Source organism: Tenrec ecaudatus, chromosome 1 (assembly GCF_050624435.1).
Source record: "Tenrec ecaudatus isolate mTenEca1 chromosome 1, mTenEca1.hap1, whole genome shotgun sequence".
Classification (NCBI taxonomy): Eukaryota; Metazoa; Chordata; class Mammalia; order Afrosoricida; family Tenrecidae; genus Tenrec; species Tenrec ecaudatus.
The window spans coordinates 115,605,566-115,625,644 of record NC_134530.1 but is presented as its reverse complement, the minus strand read 5'-3'; the positions used below and the strand labels follow the sequence as shown (position 1 = coordinate 115,625,644).

General features: G+C 41.8%; 1 protein-coding gene across 1 annotated transcript; it reads right to left on the bottom strand.

The window, feature by feature from the left end:
• Positions 1 to 375: 375 nt before the first annotated feature.
• Positions 376 to 19,803, bottom strand: RPF1 (ribosome production factor 1 homolog). Its single transcript, XM_075557686.1, has 9 exons — positions 18,977 to 19,803; positions 17,707 to 17,763; positions 9,815 to 9,895; positions 6,700 to 6,795; positions 5,785 to 5,938; positions 2,838 to 2,920; positions 2,234 to 2,415; positions 1,958 to 2,084; positions 376 to 605 (listed from the first exon to the last, which is right to left on the bottom strand). The coding sequence occupies exons 1-9, from the start codon at positions 19,199 to 19,201 to the stop codon at positions 564 to 566; spliced, it is 1,047 nt and encodes a 348-aa protein (XP_075413801.1). The 5' UTR covers positions 19,202 to 19,803; the 3' UTR covers positions 376 to 563.
• Between the last annotated feature and the right edge of the window lie 276 nt (positions 19,804 to 20,079).

Below are 20,079 nucleotides of genomic sequence, written 5' to 3'. Positions count from 1 at the left end.
TCTCCAAGTGCCATATTAAAGGACAGACATTTAGAATGGGACACAGTGCCTGGAAGGACTACTGTAAGACAAAAGACCAGCTGAGCCCACTGTCCACCAGGGCTGCTGTGAAAGGTTTACCACAAACTCTCTGCCATCATTCCATTTAAAACATTTAAGAATCCTGGCCCCCCCCAAATTAATTTATCCAAGAAATTAAGTCAAAACGACCAAACAAGGGTTTCAAAATGTGTCTGCTATGGAACCAATGGATTACATGAGATCTAGCAAGCATTTTATCCATCCCACATGCCCATAAAAATACAAATAGGAAAGTAGACTGTATTCCAACTTATTCACGATTACCGCAGAATAATACATTTTAGGAAACAAATCTTCATCCAAAATCACTTTTATTCACATATGCTGCATAAACTGGTAGTTCATGGCACTTTGTAGTTTTTGACATGAAAAGGTATATGTCAATGCAATTTTGAAAAAGCTCTTCTGTCAGAATTTACCAAGTTCATGATAGTCCTGTTTAGCAAAAACCAGTATTTTTCTAATGCTGCTATTCCAAAACTTTATAAATGAAATTTTCTTCTACTTGTATCCATTTCCCGGGGCTGAAAATTGGAGGAGAAAACATCAATGTGGGTTATAAAAAAATAATGAAATTTTAATTTTAAATCTATAGCAGTATATGCTATACATAACAGGTGTTGGAAGTAACTGGTCCATGTGTACATAATTTTTACAGTAAAAATACGGCTTATTGGACTGAGAAATGTTCTAAAGTCCTGACACTCATTCAAAATCACGATCCTCAAACTTATACAAAATTTCTACCATTAAAGCTATAGCACTCAAACCATTGACTTCCTCCCATACCCACCCCCAACTGGTAATTCTTAGGATTGTGGTCCAAGAATTTGCATTCCTAACAGGTTCTCCGTTGATGCTGTTGGAGAGCTTTAGGATACTTCAAATGTTGCCACTAGTTTATTCTGACTGATGGCAACTCCATGGTGCAAAGAACTCCATAGGTCAAGGTTGTAACCACTTGAAATACAGCCTAAGGTGGGCTACTTTCAACTAGTAGGTCTGTACTACCCAAGGTTAATCACTAGACCATCAGGGATTGGTTCTCCAGTTGATTTGGGGGAGAGGGGGGAAGTGGGAAGTTCCAAAGTACAGGCAGTCAGGATTATGAATAACATCTATAGCATGTTTAAGAATTTGTGACTCAGTTGAACAGGTGCATATGGCTAGCTTTCATTTAGTCTAAGAACAGCTCTACGTCTTCTCAAGCAAAGGTGGTGACTGATGAACTTTATTAGAAATAGATTTGTTTCAAAGTAAGTACAAGTTAACATTAAAACGGCTTCAAATGGGAGCATCCACTCAAAAATGGTGACCGACCAAACCACTCAAGTGTGGCTCTCCAGAGTGCCAATAGTTCAATCTGCATCAGGCCCCTGAAAGGGTTCACTATGATTCTTCCAAGTATCCCACTCCATGGCTTCAATCCCTATTTCCCCACCACCCGTTCTAGTTACAATGACAAGAGTTTAAAAATTTTGGTCTATTATTTTACTTTGCCAGCTATCATAGGCAGTTCAAAGCCCTGCATTAAATGGCAAGTAGGAGTTGCCTGTAAATAGGACACTCACAACCAAGGGACTGCCTGTAGAACTTAATGTATAAATACTAAAAGTTCAAAGTACATAGGTTTCCTTTATATTCAATACTTTTTAAATGATCTACTAGTACATAGGTTCCCAAACTTACTTGTCCTACTGCCTCCACCTTTTCAGAAAAAGTTTCCCCAACCCTAATGAAACACTTTTGGACCTCAGCCTGTACTCCAGGGAGTGCAGGCAGATGCTTTTGCAGCCTACCCTGAGCACACCAGTGCACCACTAAGGTATAGCCCATTTGGGGAAACATTGTACTAGTAATTTCAAATAATACATACCTTATGGACCCATTCATATTCTCCATATTTAGAATCGAACGTTCCTTTCTGAAGAGATCGTAATTTTAAGGTAAAACGTGGTCCGAGCTCCTGAATTCCCACTTTCTTTTCACTTTTGAATATGTACCTTCAAAGTTAAATACAAGAGTTGAAGAAATCAGGGTGGTCAACCCAAATTTATTTTCATCTATAACACTTTATATTAGAAAACAGGTTGATGCTAACAAGGTATTTCATATTTGAAGTCATAGTCCAAGAATGAAAGCACCTCCTCACCTGTGAAACCTGAAGAAGATATAATCCCGTTGGTTGTGGAATGTGGCAACCTGCCGTCCAGTAAACTGAGGGTCATGAGGAAAGAGAGATGCAAACATACGCCCAATAGAATGACCCAGTCGTGTTGTAAAATTATTCAGAATGACTTCAGGTATGTGTTCTGTAGGGTCCTTGCCTCTTCTCTAGAAAAAGGAAAGAAATCTCAAAAGCCAAGAAGTATACCTCGCGCTCCAATTGTCAAGAATTAGAATTGACATAAGACATTTGTAAAGTTTTAACAAGCTACCACAGATTGCTTATCAAACATGAATTGATACATGCCCAAGATTGATATTAAAAAGAAGTAACAAAAAGAAACTCCTACTATAAAACCAGTATTTTGTAGTCATGAAGGCCTAATCATCTAATCACAATCTCACAAGAACTGCTTTAACCAGGATAAGCACCATTGTTATAAGAGACAACGTATATGTATATTGATGTTTTAAGTGTTACTGGAGTTTTCCATTACAAAGCAAAAGACTCCCTTTCAGAAATACAGGTGATAGTGAAATGTGCGATAAGACAAAGGGCCAATGCCATCAAGGAACGGCAGGAAACTTACCTTAATTTCTTTACGCAGACGAACACTGCTTATTTTAAAATGAGCAGTTGGACCATGTGGCAAGTGACTCAAAATAAGTCCATCTGTTTGTAAAGTTAAGAACATACTGAAATGCTTTAAATAAAATCTTAAATTATTGAAAATAACCAGTCCTCTGTACGCTCCCAAACCAAGACCAAACCAGTTGCTGTGAATTTCAATCCTTGTGTATCAAGGTATAACAAAGTTCCATAAAAACTTAATGGCTGATTTCCTGGATCTTTCTTTCAAGGACACCCCTTAGTAGACTCGAACTTCCAACCTATGGTCAGCAGCCAAGTATAGGTCTTCCTTAGGCCACCTAAGGCCTCCCTGTATGCCCAAAGCGCCTTAAATCTACAGCTGGATTAATGGGTGGGTACGTGCTAACCCTGAGTTAACTGAAATTTATTTACTTCCCCCCCAAACTTAAATCTTTCCCAAAAAATGTTAGGTGTCATCAAATTAGCTTCAACCATAGTGACGCAATGCACAACAGAATGAAACACCATGCCATCTTTACAACTGTTTCCATGCCTGAGCCCATTGATGCAGCCACGGTGTCAGTACATCTGGTTGAGGGTCTTCTTTTTTGCTCCTTCCACTAAGCATGATGTCCTCCAGAGGCTGGTCCTTCCTGACAATATGTCCAAAGGCGTGCCATCCTCGCCTCTAAGGAGCCCTCCGGTCTGTCTTCTTCTCATAGATTGGTTTGTCCTTTCAGCAGTCCAATTCAAAGGCATCTATTCTAGTTTTCTTTATTCAATGTCCAACTCTCACATGCACATGATGCAATGGAGAATACCACAGCTTAGGTCAGGCACACCTTAGTCGTCAGAGTAACATCGGTGCTCTTTAATGCCTTAAAAAGGTCTTGTGCAGACCAAATTTGTTCCAAAAAATAAATTAACTTTAAGTAGTTCTACTTTTTCTCTTTTTAAGAAGGGTAAAATGCTTGTTATAATGTTGGACATTCACCTAAAAAAACACAAAACCCATCAGTGGATGCCCACCCTATAGGACAGGGTGGACATGCCTCTTTGAGTTTCTAATTAGAGTAGAAAGTCCTTCCATGGAGCAGCTGGCGGCTTTGAATTGCTGATCGTGGGGTTAGTAGCCAAGTGGTGGCCACTGTCACTAGGGCCCCATCCAAAGCAGGAAAAAAACTCCATGTTTTCTATCAGGAATCACAAGACAGGATGAGACTCTAGACTAACTTTAGTAATGCAAAGACTTTAGCATTATGTTTAGGAGACCTATAACCCCAAAATGCACATTTTAATATGTGTGGTCTGGATATGCGGTCACCTTTCAGTATTACCCCAGAAGACTTGAGACCCCTACCCAAGCTCTCTTCCTGAAGATTAGTGTTTCTCAAGAGACAAACTCTTCCTCTTAGGATTACTGTACCACCAATTAAAAACAATCAACCAATTAATAACTATTATCTACAGAGAATCATGCTACACTAAAAATGAAATCCAACACATCTACCTACAATCAGCTGGGTTAGGAGCCCCAGGGCAATGCAGCAAACGCGCATCTCTCAAGTCTTTGCATGGCACCTTCTTTGTTGTTGCCGCTGTTGTCATCGCGAGGAGCCATCAGTCTGCTCCAACCATAGCTTCATCTCTGCCACCCAAACATCGCACGTGGATCTTCCAGTAATCAATTTTGGCTACTGTTCAGTGCCAGGACAATCAGGCAGAAATTCTAACAATGGACAATTTAAATATGTTTACAGAACATTTACACTTACATTGTTTCAGCCGATCATCTCAAGAATTGAACCTTAAATGGCATCAAAATGAAGACTGTTTAAAGTCAATATGTACACAATGAATTTAACACAAACATCAACACGCTTCCATTCATCTACACACACAGCTGCATTTAGTTGTATCTTCAACTTCCCCCTCTCCTGCCAAATCCAATTGATTTTTTTCTGTAGAAGGTCTTTCACTTCTACGGTCACTTTTTTACCCTCAAAACCACTGTTTTAGTTGAGCTCCTTGGGCGTTGACACTCTTACTAAAAGGTCAGCTGGCGGGTGCAGACTGCTCACCACTGCCAAGTCCATCTTCTAACAGCCTGTAAGTCAAGCCTGGACGAAGGCCTTGGTTCGGTAAGTGACCTGCCACGTGCCACAGCTTCTCGTGTGCCAAGTGGAAGGAAAAAAGCAAACTGAGGGAGCATTAGAACCTTGCTAGCTGTAGCTAACTTCACGCATTCTCATGAGACTTACCTACACAATAAAGACACTGATAAAGAATAAAGACTTTCCCCTATTCAACCACATGCTACTGGATGGCTGACTTTTATCTCTGCATATTTACTGAGCATTAAACAATGCCTTGCACATATAATGTGCTCAATAAATGTTTGCTGAAAGAAGGAAAAATAAATTTATAGAATTTTGGGGGGGGAAGCAAAATACCAAGCCAACCAACCTGGACCACTGCCACTGAGCCACTTCCCACCCAAAGTGACCTTATGTAGAGTTGCGTACGTTTTGGCTATAAAAATTATGTTGACTGGGGTGGAGGGAGGGCGGGGTGCAAAGGGGGAACCCATTACAAGGATCTACATATAACTTCCTCACTGGGAGATGGACAGTATAGATATGACAAAACAGTAATTATTTATAAATTATCAAGGGTTCCTGAGGAAGGGGGAGCAGGAGAGAGGGGCAAATGAGCTGATATCAAGAGCTCAAGTAAAAGAAATGATTTGAGAATGATGGCAACATATGTACAAATGTGCTTGACACAATGGATGTATGTATGGATTGTGATGAATTGTAAAAGCCCCCAATAAAATGATTAAAAAATTTATGCTGTTACAAGGAATATAGTCTTTACAAAGTCTGCATTCTTTTAAATATATTTTAAAGGAGAAAGAAAAACTCCCTAAAAAACCCAAAGGATACTTGGTGTTTTCCGGTCTTCATTGATAACAATCAGATCTGTGAAATCTCTTGAGATGCACTGAGGGATAATTTTTTTCAGAGCCAGACCTCTTCTGTAATAAACATGTGAGTTTGGAATAACCGTGGAGAGCTGTTCACCAAGTCGTACTGTTCTCTGAAAAACAAAATGAAAGCAGTCCTCAAAGGTAATAGGAACAATAAAATCTTAAGTGACATTATAAGGGTAGGAGTCCTCGTTATTAAACGAGTGCCATCAAGGTGAATCAAGCTCACGTGGAACACTCGTGTAGAATTAGGCATAAGAGTGTTATAGAGGGTTTCCACAGGTGAATTTTGGGTGGTTGAGCTCCAGGTTTCTCTAAGTGGACCTGAACCTTCAATCTTGATGTTCGCAAACACATGCATTAACCATCTGCACCATCCAGGAACTCCACTGATAACTGGAAGACAGTATTACTAACAGAGAACAAGGCTGGGAAAAGGATGAAGTATAAACAGTGGTTTATCTTCTTATCAAAGGCAGATGATACTTTGGCAGTGGTTCTCAACTAAATGCCATTTTGCCCTCCTTGACAATGTAAGGAGATATTTTGTGTTGCTGTCAATGGTGATAGAGGATGGATGCTACTAGTATTCAGGGGGTAAGCTATGGACATTGTTGAACATTGTACAATGCATAGGACAGTGTCCCAAAACAAAGAGTTATCCAGGGAGAAATGTAATAGTACTATAGTTGAGAAAGTTTATCATGAAGAATTATGCTTAGTGAATCTATAACACAGTTCCAGTAGTAATATTATTCAACGTACTCATAAGCATTAGCTAAAATAATTAAGTAATGATCCAACTTTTCTGGACAGTTTTCAAGACAAAATAATATAAGCAAATTCAGAAACTATTAATCTAAGTGTTTACCCCATGAGGTCTGTCTGCTGTGGTAATGAGAATCTTGGGAGAAGTTTGTCTATTGAAATAGGAAGCAAATTCATCTGTAGCTTCATCGTAAGCAACCTGAGAAAAAATAAAGTAACATTGAGAAAATAAACAATATACTTAGCAAACATTTTAAGAGGTTCGGTAAGATTCTTTGTCACTAACTGCCTAGCTAGTGGAGCATTTGAAGAAGGCTCGGGAGGGATAAACGTTAAAGGCGACAGTAAGAGGTTGGGTGACTTCCCCTCTGCAAAAACAAGCATAAACATGGACATAATTTTTCCCATATGAGAACATATGCTAGGACAGAGGCCCGGAGGCACAGTAGCTTAAGCACTGATCTACTGACAGGTCAGCAATTTGAGTCCACCAGCCACTCCATGGGAAAAGAAGCCGTCTGCTCCAATCAAGGTCCACAGCCTTGGGAAATCCCCCGAGCATTCCACTCCATCTTCCAGGGTTCACTCAGAGTCAGAATAGGCTTGATAGCAGTGGAGATGTGTTTTTTTGGTTTGCACATATATTAACTTCTGACCCAACAATTTCAACTTCTGACCAAACACTCATTTTTAGTAATTTACCTTGAAGATACAGCTCCCATAAATATGAAAATATCACACAAAAAGTTACACATCATGGCATTATTGGTTTAGTACACTGATGATCTCGAAGTCCCTGAAACAGGCGTCAATACATCGCAGGCGCTCAATGCTGGACGACTTAACTAAGTGAATGAGTAAATGACTATGTCAGCAGATGCATGAAAGAAGGTGGATGGAATTTTCCGAAAGCAGACACAAACAAAATTAACAGGTAGAAATCTAATTATCTAATAATTAGCAAATCAATAAATAAATGTTGGTACGCTTATAAAATGAAGTAGTACAAACCCAAGCTTTCTCAACAAAAACTTAAAAGACGTAACAAGTTTTAAAATCTTGAATACTTTACGGCACTGTCAAAATATGCAAAGTGTAAGATTATTTTGAAACTTAAGCATTTTTGAGGAAATAACAAAATCTCCCACATCAAATGCTATTAAGTATCAGAGTATAACAAAATCTCTAATATGTGAGATGCAGGGAATTAGTTAATATGGGCCTTCTCTCCATAATCTCCATACTCCTCCATTTTGTGATATATTGCAAGTCCTAGCCTCTACACCTATGGTCATAATCCCATTTTAGAGTTCTCTGTTACTTTAATGAGGCAGGATTAAGGTGAAATGTATCATAAGTTTGTCTTATTAGAGTATGGCTCAAGTAATCACCTTTAGTTTCCTTGAGTGGGGGGAGTGTGTTCTGCCAATTAACCATCATCCTTGACAAGAATTATTAAACAAGAATTGATTTCCTGTTCTAAGCTGTTCCCTTATTAGGCAAACTTCCAGCTTCCTCCTAAATTAAGAAAAGCAGGCGGCTGGGTGTCACAGAACTTGAGACAGATCTGGCCAGTTTAACATGCACAGTAAAGCCCAAACTATCCTTAATCTGACCTCTCTTCAACAGAGGAACACACATCTTCCTAATTCTTTAGAAATGAGGAAAACGCCATCTCTGTGGCCCAGCCTCCTCGCAACAAGGATGTGTAGAAAGCATTTGCTTGTGCTGAATCATGGTGAAAAATGCCAATCAGATGCCAGTTTTACCCTAGAAGACTCTAATAACAGCCATCTAGGTGACACAAGTGCTTTGATCAGTCAAAAACTCATTTCACTTTCGGCCATTTTTAATCTCTACGGCCACACTGAGCACGACCTCGGAGGTTGTGGAAACACTGGCAAAACGTATTCTCTTGCGCTCGATCCTGAAACTGGATCAGCTCCATCTGACCTCCAGTTCTGGAGACTTGAGCCAGTGGCCTACTGTGTGACCCAATTATCATCTTCTACAACAAGGTGAGCCATTCCTCTGGTTTGTGAGCTCTGTGAAGCAATGCAGCAAATTACAGAACCCTAAGGCAGAAGCTAGAATCCTGAAGGTAGTAGTAGTAGTAGTTGATATCAGAAACAATGGGAGCAATGCAGCATTTTGGAAAGGATGGACATTTGGGATATCTTAACCTCTATCCCAAACGGACGTGACAATGGGCAAATCTGTGTTAAAAGGGCATAGATGTCACTTTGAAGACTAAGGTACGCATAACCCACTCCACAGTATGTTTAATAGCCTCATATGCATGTGGAAATTGGATAATGAATAAGGAAGGCTGGAGAAGAATTGATGCATCTGAAGTATGGTGCTGTCAGAGATTACCCAAGAGTTGCCATAAGAAGGAATAAACGAGTCTTGGAGGAAGGCAGTAGAGCCAGAATGCTCTTTAGAGGTCAGGATGGTGAAATTTGGTCTCACATACTTTGGTCCTGTTATGATGAAAGACCCGTCCCTGGAGGAAGCTAGCTTGGTAATGGAGAGGGTCAGAGAAAATAAGGAAGCCCCTCAATGACCTGGACTGACACGGTGACCGCCACAATGGGCTCAAACCTAACCATTCCGAGTGTGGCTCAGGGTCGGAGAGTGTACACGTTGGTGTACGCAGGGTCACTAAGAGTCAGAGCTGACTTGAGAGAAACTAACACAAAAACAGCAACCTACCTTGTGTTGATCCTTCTAAAAGAAATCATTCTTGAAAGATGAGAAGTGCTTTTCAAATGACGTAAAATACTTTAACTAAAGGCAATATTCAGAGATTCAATGACAAATATACAAGCTATCTAAGAATTCAGGGGGCATAGTGGTTACACATTGGATTGTGATCAGAAAGGTCGGCAGTTTGGTAACACCAGTCACTCCTTGGGAAACAGGGCTTTCTATTCCCATAAAGAGTTAGTATCAGAAACTCACAGGGCCAGCTACCCTGTCCTATCAGGTCACTATGAGTTAGCATCAACTCGATGGCCGTGAGTGTGGCATATTTACAATCAATATCTAGAAATGATTTTTAGATTTTTCTACATTGACAATTTCAACTAAGAAATAATGCACAGTAAATAATATGCCAACATCATATTGAAACCACTCCATTATCCAACTTTACCAGCACTTACAACAATAATCAAGTGAGGCTATGCAAATATATTTGCGACTCCCAATATTACCTCTTCATCATTAGGGTCTACTATGGTTTCATCATACACTCGCTGGTTGTCAATGGTCTTAGGTACAGGTTTTGGTGGAGCCTAAATAAAAGAAAAGGTATTAAATTTTAGCAGCATTAATACTTTTGCATTACTGTTGGAGAAAAATACATCTACAAATACTAAAAACCTCAACCTGTTCCTTATTTTGTTCAACTCCCTGAAACAATATTACAGACACTGAATAAAAAGCTTTTTAACTCACCAAGTAGAGAATCACATTAAAAGAATTGCATACATTGAACCAAATAGAAGTAGCAAAAAGAGGTAGGGATAAAAATAATCTTCCACCTAACCCAGGAACGATAAGCCCACGCCCTCAGGAACAGTAATGGGAGTAGCAATAATATCAGGAGGGCAGGAGATGGTTAGGGACGGGAAGAATTATAAAGGGGAACCCAGCACAAGACTGGATATTTCCCCTTACGCCCCACCCTAAGGGGGCAGATAACAGAAATGTGGATGGACACAATCAACAATATGAAAAACAATAAAAACATACATAATTGATCAAGGACATGAGGGTGGGATGGAGGGGTGAGGGGAGCAGAGCTTATACGAAGGGCTCAAGTAGAAAATGTTTTGGAAATGATAATGGCAACATATATTCAAATACGTTTGATACAACTGATGTGTGGAGTGTTAAAAGAGCTGTAAGAGCCTTATATAAAATGACTTAAAATTAACAATAATCTTCCAAAGAGATAAATATCAAAGGATAAGAAAAAAATAAGGAAAATCTACAAAGTACACACAAAGGGGCTTCAAAAAACTTATGTAAAAATTTCATTATTTTTCCGTCCCATTTTTCCATGGTAATTTTAAAGTAAAGGCCCCTAATATATGTCTGTGGCTTTGATCCAATTCTTCTAGAAAGCCATTCAGAAACAAATTAAAATAGCTACAAATTAGTTTCTAGTCATTATAGTCTGGCATATTTATGGTAATGAATGAAAGCAAAGAGAAAGGAATTTATACCAAAAAATATGTATTATCACTATTCAAAATGGAAATAAAAAGCTAGTAATGTCAATGTCCAAAAGGATAATGACTAAGCAATACGGCATTTCAATGTGATAGCATACTATTAGAATCCAGAAACATACATACTGAACAAAGATCAAGGAATTATATAATGTTAAGTGAAAGAGCAATAACATAGAAGTGTAGCTATACTCTACAACTAAATAAAAATGCACATACTAGCAGAGATATTTTTAAAAATATATGAAATATTAGGACTCTATTTTTTAATACTCTAAGAGATTACTTTATAAACAATTTTTTTAAAGGGGTCAGTCTTAGAAAGTCATCCTCTGGTTTTTTAAAAAAAGACTATTTTCAAATGCTGATCAGCTGTAACTGACTAATAATTGAAAGTTACAGACTAAAGTGCTCACTGTGTTAAATTTGCAAGTCAAAACAGTCCAATAGTGATAACTTCATATTAAAATGCATGCGTGGTTTATTTGCATAATCATTTAAAATGTGTTCCATTCTTCAAAGATATTTATCATTACTTAGTATTTCTTAGGCTATTAGAGGAATGATTACAATCTTACGCTTTAATACAAGGAGGCATCCCCCCCAAAAATTGGGGGGGAAAGCTCTGCTAGGCAGAACTTTCATACTATGCATTTGTCCCCCAGGCGAGCCCCGAGCATGGAGCAACTCTTGCTGTGAGTCAGCGCACCCAGGGGCACTGCCTGCAAGGTTCTCTCTGGTCACTGATTTTTTTCCTAAAAGCAGTTTCACTTGAACCTCGTTGCTTTTTGTTTTTCTTTGGATAGCCAATCTAAGAGAACAGTGTGTGATTGTGAAATTTTGTTTCCCACTCCGAGAAATATTCCCCAGAAACTGTTGTGATGTTGAACAGTTTGCAAGGACAGCACTATGGGAAAAACTCAAGAGTACGAGTGGTTTTCTAGCTTCAAAAAGGTGAAATGTCGATTGGTGACAAACCTCGTTCTGGATGCCTGCCAACTTCCCAAATGGATGAAAATGTCGACAAAATTCAGGCACGTTGTGCTCGAAGACCAACAACGGACCATTGAAGAGATGGGGAAATTATCTGGACTATCTTGGAGCTGGGTTCAATGAATTCCAATGGAAGATTTTGGAATGAGAAGGGCCTCTGCAGAATTTGTGCCTCGGGTTCTGACTGACCAGGAAAAGAATGTCGAGTGGAAACATGCAGTGCTTTGAAAGAACAACCTCCAAGTGGCCAGACTGTTTTTCCCCAAGGTCATTACTGGTGATGAGACATGGTGCTATTCTCACGACCCGAAAGCAAACAAACATCAATCAAACCAGTGGAAGTCGCCATCATCACTTTGCCCCCCCCCCCCCAACAAGCATTTCAAGTGAAATCAAAGATCATGATGGTGCTCACTAGTTTTTTGATGTGAGGAGGATAGTGCATTTGCAGTTCATTCCACGAGGTCAGAACGCTTAATCTAGCTTTCTATTTACAGGTTCCGAAAAGGTTGCATAACAGTGTGTGACACAAAAAGTCCATGCCACATGAGGTGCACAGCCATCTCAGTGAGCAAGGTTTTGGGAAAAAACAGCATGCCTCTCTTTCCCCATACACCTTACTTGAATTCACTCCGTGTGACTTCTTTTGGTTTCATGCAAAGACACATGAAAGGACAGCGATTAGACAACATAGAAGAGTTGAAAAAAAACCAAGGGAGATGCTGTCAGCTATCTAGAGATGAGTATGAGAAACGTTTCCTAGAATTTCAGATTGGTGGGGGGAGGTAGGAGGGTAAGGAAGTGGTGTTAACAAACACATGGACAAGGGAACAACATAGGACCCAAAATGGTAGTGAGGGGGGAGTGGCAGGCCTGGTGGGGAATTATCAAAGGTAAGGTTGCTTAGAGAAGAGATATAGCTGTAGCCCAGGTGGGGACGAAGCATGGTAGTAGGGCAGGAGGAAAGTCAAGGGAGATGGAGGAAAGAGCTAGGAGTCAAGGGGTATTTATGGAGGTCTAGACAAAGACATGTACATGCAAATATATATATGAGGATGGGGAACTAGATCTATGTGTCTATATTTATAGGTTTAGTATTAAGGTGGCGGAAGGACCTTGGGCCTCTACTCAAGCACTCCCTCAAAGCATGAATACTTTCTTTTATTAAATTGGCACTCTACGATGCTCACCCTTCTGACACAACTGCTGAAGCCAAAGCGGGTGAACAAGTAAATGTGGTGAAGAAAGCTGATGGTGCCTGGCTATCAAAAGAGATAAGTGTCTGAGGTCTTAAAAGGCTTGAAGATAAATAAGCGGGCATCTAGCTCAGAAGCAACAAAGCCCACATGGAAGAACACACCAGCCTGTGTGATCACGTGGTCCCGAAGGGATCAGTTATCAGGCATCAAAGAACAAAAAATCATATCATTGGCTGCACACCTCCATGATACGATCGCCGAAGACAAACGGGTGCATAAGCAAATGTGGCAAAGAAAGCTGATGGTACCCGGCTATCAAAAGAGATAGTGTCTGGGGTCTTAAAGGCTTGAAGGTGAACAAGTGGCCATCTAGCTCAGAAGCAATAAAGCCCACATGGAAGAAGCACACCAGCCTGTGCGATCACGAGGTGCCAAAGGGACCAGGTATAAGGCATCATGCAAAAAAAATGTATATGTATGTGTATATATATATGTGTGTGTGTGTATGTATATATATATATATATGTATGTGTATATATATATATATATATATATATACACGATAGTGAATGAAGGGGGAAATGCAGAGTGGAGACCCAAGGCCCATTTGTCGGTCACTGGAGATTCCCTCATAGAGGGGTTTAGGAGAGGAGATGGGTCAGTCAGGGTGCGATGTAGTACCAATGAAGAACACAGCTTTCCCCCAGATCCTGGATGCTTCCTCCCCGCAACTACCATGATCCGAATTCTACCTTGCAGGACTGGATAGGACAGAGGTTGTACACTGGTGCATATGGGAGCTGGAGGCACAGGGAATCCAGGGTGGATGATACCTTTAGGACCAGGGTTGTGAAAGGTGATACTAGGAGAGTAGAGGGCGAGTGGGTTGCAAAGGGGGAACTGATTACAAGGATCCACGTGTGACCTCCTCCCTGGAGATGGACGGCAGAGAAGGGGGGAAGGTAGACTCCGGATAGGGAAAGATATGAGAAAATAACAATCTATAAATTATCAAGGGCTCATGAGGGAAGGGGGAGCGGGGAGGGAAGGGTAGGGAAAAAAAAAAGAGGACCTGATGCAAAGGGCTTAAGCGGAGAGCAAATGCTTTGAAAATGATTAGGGCAAAGAATGTACGGATGTGCTTTCTACAATTGATGTATGTATATGTATGGATTGTGATAAGAGTTGTATGAGCCCCTAATAAAATGTAATAAATAAATAAATAGATAAAAAGAAAATGATTAGGGCAACAAAAAAAAAAATCCACCAGCAACCCCAAGGCGGAAGTCATCTTGGGCTGCAATGGATTGAAATCTACTCAATAAAAATGACTTATTGTTGGTGAGTGTTTGTGCTTATCTACTTTCATATTGTAAATATTGTTTATGGTTTGTATTAGAACTTAAATGCTGAGCAAAAAAAAAAGAATTGCAGATTGGACAAATGTATTAAGTGTAATGGAGAGTATTTTGAAGGTGATAAGGTTGTTTTGTAAAAACATTTAAATACACATAGCTTTGGGGGTAAATCTTCCATTTTGGGGGTTATCCCCTCATAGTTTGTTAAGTATAAGCCAGAACCTAAGAGTAGCTATAAATAAAACTTAACTCCCCGCAAAATAGCCTTGGACTATGAGGGGCAGCTCCCAGAATTCCCCCAGGACTACGGGGAGATAGTTGTAAAGGGCAACAGACAGACCTGAATTATGTTTTTTTTTTTTAGTCTTTTGTTTTCTATTTGGTCTATGCCATTGTAGGTTTGCCTACTCACATTGTACAGAATTGGGAAGAAAGCTCAAGGAGAAAGCAAAGGGACCGACGGTCCCAGAGGGACTTGGGGGAAGCAGGGGGTGAAGGAAGGGTGTGGCGAGCACACACCATAGATAGGGGAACTAGGAAATTAAAATCAACAACCAGGAGGATATAGAGATCCTGGGGGTGTTGGAGCAACAGCAATCTAGCTGAGAGGAAGTACTATGAGGCAGAAGTAGGGCAAGCGTGATGGTGGGGCAGAAGGTAAAAGGAAACAGAGGAATGATCTAGGAAGCAAAGTTATGGATAGGTGTGTCCATATGTAAATACATTAACCATAAAAATAGAGGTACTGGCCTATGCACATATTTATATGGCAATGTACTGAAGCAGTGGATGGACTCGAGCCTCTGCTCGTGCCCTCCCTGAACACAAGAACGCTGTATTCTAACAAACTGGCATTCTGTGATGCTCAGCCTCCCAGGCGCAAGTGCTGACGACAAAATGGGTGCATAAGTGGATGGTGACCGGCTACTGAAACATACAGCGTCTGGGGTCTTAAAGGCCTGAAGTGAAACAAGCGGCCATCCAGCAGAGAAACAAGCCCACATGGAAGCAGCACACCAGCCTGTGCAATCATGAGGTGTCATTGGGACCAGAAGACCCATAACTAACAAACAAACAATGAAAAAACATATTGTTGAGAACAAGGGGTGGGGGGTTGGAGCAGAGACCCAAAGCCCACCTGTAGATAATGTAACATCTCCCCACAGAGGGGTCACAGGGAAGGAATGAGTCAACCAGGGCCCAGCAGAGCACCGATTAAACACTCAGTATTCTTCTGGTTCCTTGAGGCTTCCTCAACCCCCATTATCCCAACTCCAGTGCTGCTTGGCACTTCGGACTAGACTGGAGCATGTTCACAGGTATAGACAGGAGGTAAGACCTCATGACACCACGGAATCCAGGAGCAGGAACGGGAAGAGTGATACAGAGGGGGGGAGGGAGGAAAGGGGAACTGATTGTAATGATGGACACAAAACCACACACTCATCTCCTGGGGGAAGAACAACAGAAACCATGGGGGGAGACAGCAGTTGGTGTGTGGGGTCATGAGTGTGGGAGGGGGAGTGGGAAAAACAGAGCTGATACCAAGAGCTCAATAGAAAATAATTGTCTAAAAAAGAATGATGGCAGCATATGTACAAATATGCCTGATACAATTGACATATGGATTGTAATAAAATGATCCTTAATAATAATAAAAAGAGGTGACTAGGAAAAAAAGAAAAGAACTTCATAAAGCCTTTTCAATAGAAATTTTCCACTTACCATCCATACTACAAAACCAGCAAAACCTTCGTTGCTGCACTATCTCAGTTTTCCCTCGTCACACTCCATTTGGGTGCCTCACCCCTCCCACTCCCCATTCTAACTCTTCACAGATTCATGTTCTGTGTAAGGTCATCGGTCTTACAAACCCGACCCAATCCAGAAGGCATTCCCTCCTCATTCTGAAGTTCTTGCCTGACAAAGAACCTTGGCTCCGATTCTGAAGTGCTCAAGGCCTAGACTGGGGGCCTTCCTCAGTCCCAAAGTCAGAGAAACGTGTCCCCGCCTCTCAAATACCGAGGTAAGTAAAATGAGCTGTGCTACAGAAGTGTACATAGCACGTATCCACAAATCTGAAGACATATAAAACACTGTGACGTTTGCTGTTTCCGGACACAGCACAGAGAACTTCCTAGGCGTAGTGAAACTTCATCTCGTAGGTGGTTTATTTCGGAGGGGAATGCAAGCAAGAAGTGGCACACGGGCGCTGCCAACATTACTTGCTAATACGCTATTCCTTAAGCTGAGTGGAGAACAGAAAGGGGGTTGGGGCATTAGTTACATTTTTTTCTTTAGACCGAGGCCTTCAAAAAATTCAGAGAAAAATGCCATTTTTTCAAATCTGTTTGTTCCATGAACATCTTGCAGCCCCTCTTTCAGTGAAGGCGTCCAGGTGGGAGCACTGGTTCAGAGCAGCAGCTCAGAGGGGAAGATGAGCTTTCTGTGCCAGTAGCGTCTCAGCCTTGGGACCGAGGGAGCAGCACAGGCTTACTGAGGTGAGATTAACCCAGTGGCGGTGGGTGGGTGGATAGGTAGGGAGTTGTAAACCTGAATAATCCATGTCAAATTTTAAAAGAAGGCGACTCAATGTGACAACACGAAATATTTCTTTCTTTCAATATACACAACTACAACTTCTGTATGAGTACTTCAATAACATCGATAAGTTGCCACCTTTCTCTCTATCCACACTGTATCATAATCATGAATTTGGATTCTCTGCCTCAGAACATTCTCATCTGTCTTTAGATGAACTGTTACCAGATTAGACTCATATGCATAATTCTCTCTTAGGACACTGGTGGCAGAGTGGTTACAAATCGGGCTGTTGTCAGGTCAGCAGTTTGAAATCCCCAGTTGCTCTATGGAAGAAAGATGAGGCTTTCTACTCCTGATCAAAGTTACATTCTGGGAAAACCACAGGGGCAGTTCGACCCTATCCAACAGGGTCGCCGCCAGTCAGAATTGATGCAATGGCCATGGGTTTGGTTTTGAAATTAAGGCAAAACGTTTTTATTACTTGGGCTAAACTTGTTACTTATAACAATGGCTTTATGTGATAGTCTTGGTTCAAGGTTTAAAGGTTTTTTTTTCCTGCACATTTGTTTCTGTGGAAATTTGAAGTTCTGTTTCACATCTTTTCTTCTTTTAATCAGGATTGACGTTCACAACATTCAGTAACTGGGCATTTGCCATTGCTTTTGGTTTCATGGGTGTGATAAGTTTATAGACGTAATTTCTTTATCGAATTCCTGGCTCTTTTTCCTCTGTTGCTCTAAGCATTCCTTAGCAGATGGTCAAAAATTTTACTTACCTTATCACCAAGAACTTCTCTTTCTTTCTTAAGTTTTTTCTTAGCTGCCAGCTTTTCCTAGAATTTTAATAAACGAACAAAGTTTGACTGTAAACCATCATGTATATAACAAAAACACAAAATGATTCATTACTATGCTAAGGCTACTTAAATTGGGAAAGTTCTGCAATCTATTAAAACAAACATGTCATAATTTAATGGCCAATTAATATGATTTAATAAAGATCTTATTCCTTCATAGTCTAAATTGACAAGTTGGGGAATCTAAAATTTCATTTGTCGTATTTCCTATGCAGTCTCAAGTTTAGCAAATACCCATAATCTATATGAAATCGGGGTTTGCTTTTTGTGTGTGGTTTGTGTGGCATCGCTGTACCCTAAAGGAAGCCCTAGCTATGCTGACTGCTTCTCTTAGAAAATAGCAAAGGGGAGATTATTAGTTTTTTTAAAAAAACCACCATTAGTTATTCATTTATTTTGTCATTAAAATATTCTAGATTGTTTTAACTATGAAAAATATCTTCTTTTGGAGAATTCTGGACATAATGCCACGTAATAGGGGGGAAGTTTTTCCTTCTCAGCACCTATTGACCAGGTCTCAAATCAGAATTCAGTCCCCAAAACTCTTTTAGAACCACCCCTGCCCCACTCCCCACCCTCACCCCGCATAGTACACCAGAATGGGTTGGATGCCCAATAGCACTCTGGTACAAATAAGACAGTCCAGAAAATCAAAAAGTCTGGTAAGAGAAGACGTACATAAGAAGTTTAATAATGTAAAAATAAACAAAGGTTTGATTTGAATCGGAAATCTCGGGACTCCTAACCGAGTATTACCCGGGCTTATTGAGTCGTTCTGAGTCGGAATGAACTTGATGGCAAGAAGTTTGGTGGCTTTTAAAAATCACAGGCTCTAGAAAGTAACCAACGCTGGGTGGATGGGGCAAAGCTGCAGCAGGGACACTTCACCTTCTAGGCCGGAGGAGGGGCCAGGGGGCCGGGTCATTTTCACTAAGGTGTGAAAAGTGCAGTCTAAAATCGGACCCTTCAACGTCATGCTCATGCAACCACGCGGAGGTGAGGCCAAAGCAGCGGCTGTGGAGCAGGTCACGCGAGACGAGGCGTCACCCAGTCCCATTAACTACCGTGCTCGGATCCCTGGCAGAGGCGGTCAGTCCCCCAAGTGCCAGGACCCCCCGCGCTCCGACCCCACGGCGAGGGGCACCGCGCATGCGCCCCGCCCCGCCCCGCCCCGGCGCTGCCAGCTCACCTTCCGCTGCTGCTGCTTCCACCGCGTGAACATGAGGTGTCGCCGCTGCTTGTTCTTAATTTCCGAAATACTGAAGCCTGGAGGGAAGGCAGCCGCCCTCGGGGCCGGACCCCCGCTTGCCGCCGTTCCATCCCCGGCGAGCTCCGTCTCCTGAGGCTCTTCCGAAGCGGCTTTTCGCTTCAGCCCTTTCTTCCCGCCGCCACTCTTGTCTCCGGCTTTCGCCATCGTGGTTGCTCCTCGGCGTCCGTGTGGAACCGGAAGTAGTTTTTACTGCGACCCTGTCCTTAAGTTTTTACTTCCGGGGTCGCAGAGATCTTTTAAAGACCCTCCCCCTCCCCGCCAGCTCTCGAGTTGATTCTGTTTCGTAGCGACGGTGGCGTTGCCCCCGCGGATTTCTTTCCCGCCATCAGCTGGGGGTCGGTTGGCAGGCCCTCGCTAAGGCACAATGTCACCAGGAGCCCAGTAATAAAAGCCAGCAGACCGCCTAAAGAAATGCATACAGTAACCAGGAGACGGGAAAGTAGAACCGGAGAAAAGGCGCCGAGGACCCTTAAATAGCCGCCCGAAAGGCTTCGTTGAAGGTTTGCTGGCGATTGGAAGAGGGTGCCGGCCGGAGGGAAGGGCCAGGTAGCTGGCGGGCAGGCCGTCCGGAGAAGCCGCACTCGCTGCCTCAGCGAGCCGCCCGAGCTGTCCCCCGGGGCTCCGCGGCGGACGGGGAACCCCGGGCCAGGCTCCTGCCGGAGTGGGCGCCAGCGGGGTTCCCTGCTCAAGCGGGAGCGGGTCGCGCAGGGCTTTGTAAGCACTTTGGCTTTGATGGAGCCTTGGAGGATGTTGGGCGAAGAAAGGGTATGATCTAACTTCCGTTTTTAAAGCCTCACTCAGACTTCTTTTGGGCAGACTATGGGGGAGGGAAAGTCCTGAGGAGTTTAAACGATGGCCTAAAGGAAGGTGACAAGAAGTGATCCGAGTTTTTGAACAGTAGAGCCCTTAGAAGCAAGGATGACCTCCAGTTTGAGATGGGAAGATGACAGGTGGAACGAGTTTGAGAAGTAACATCAGAACTTCAGTTCTGGAAATGTTAAGTTTTAGACACTTGATTTTGT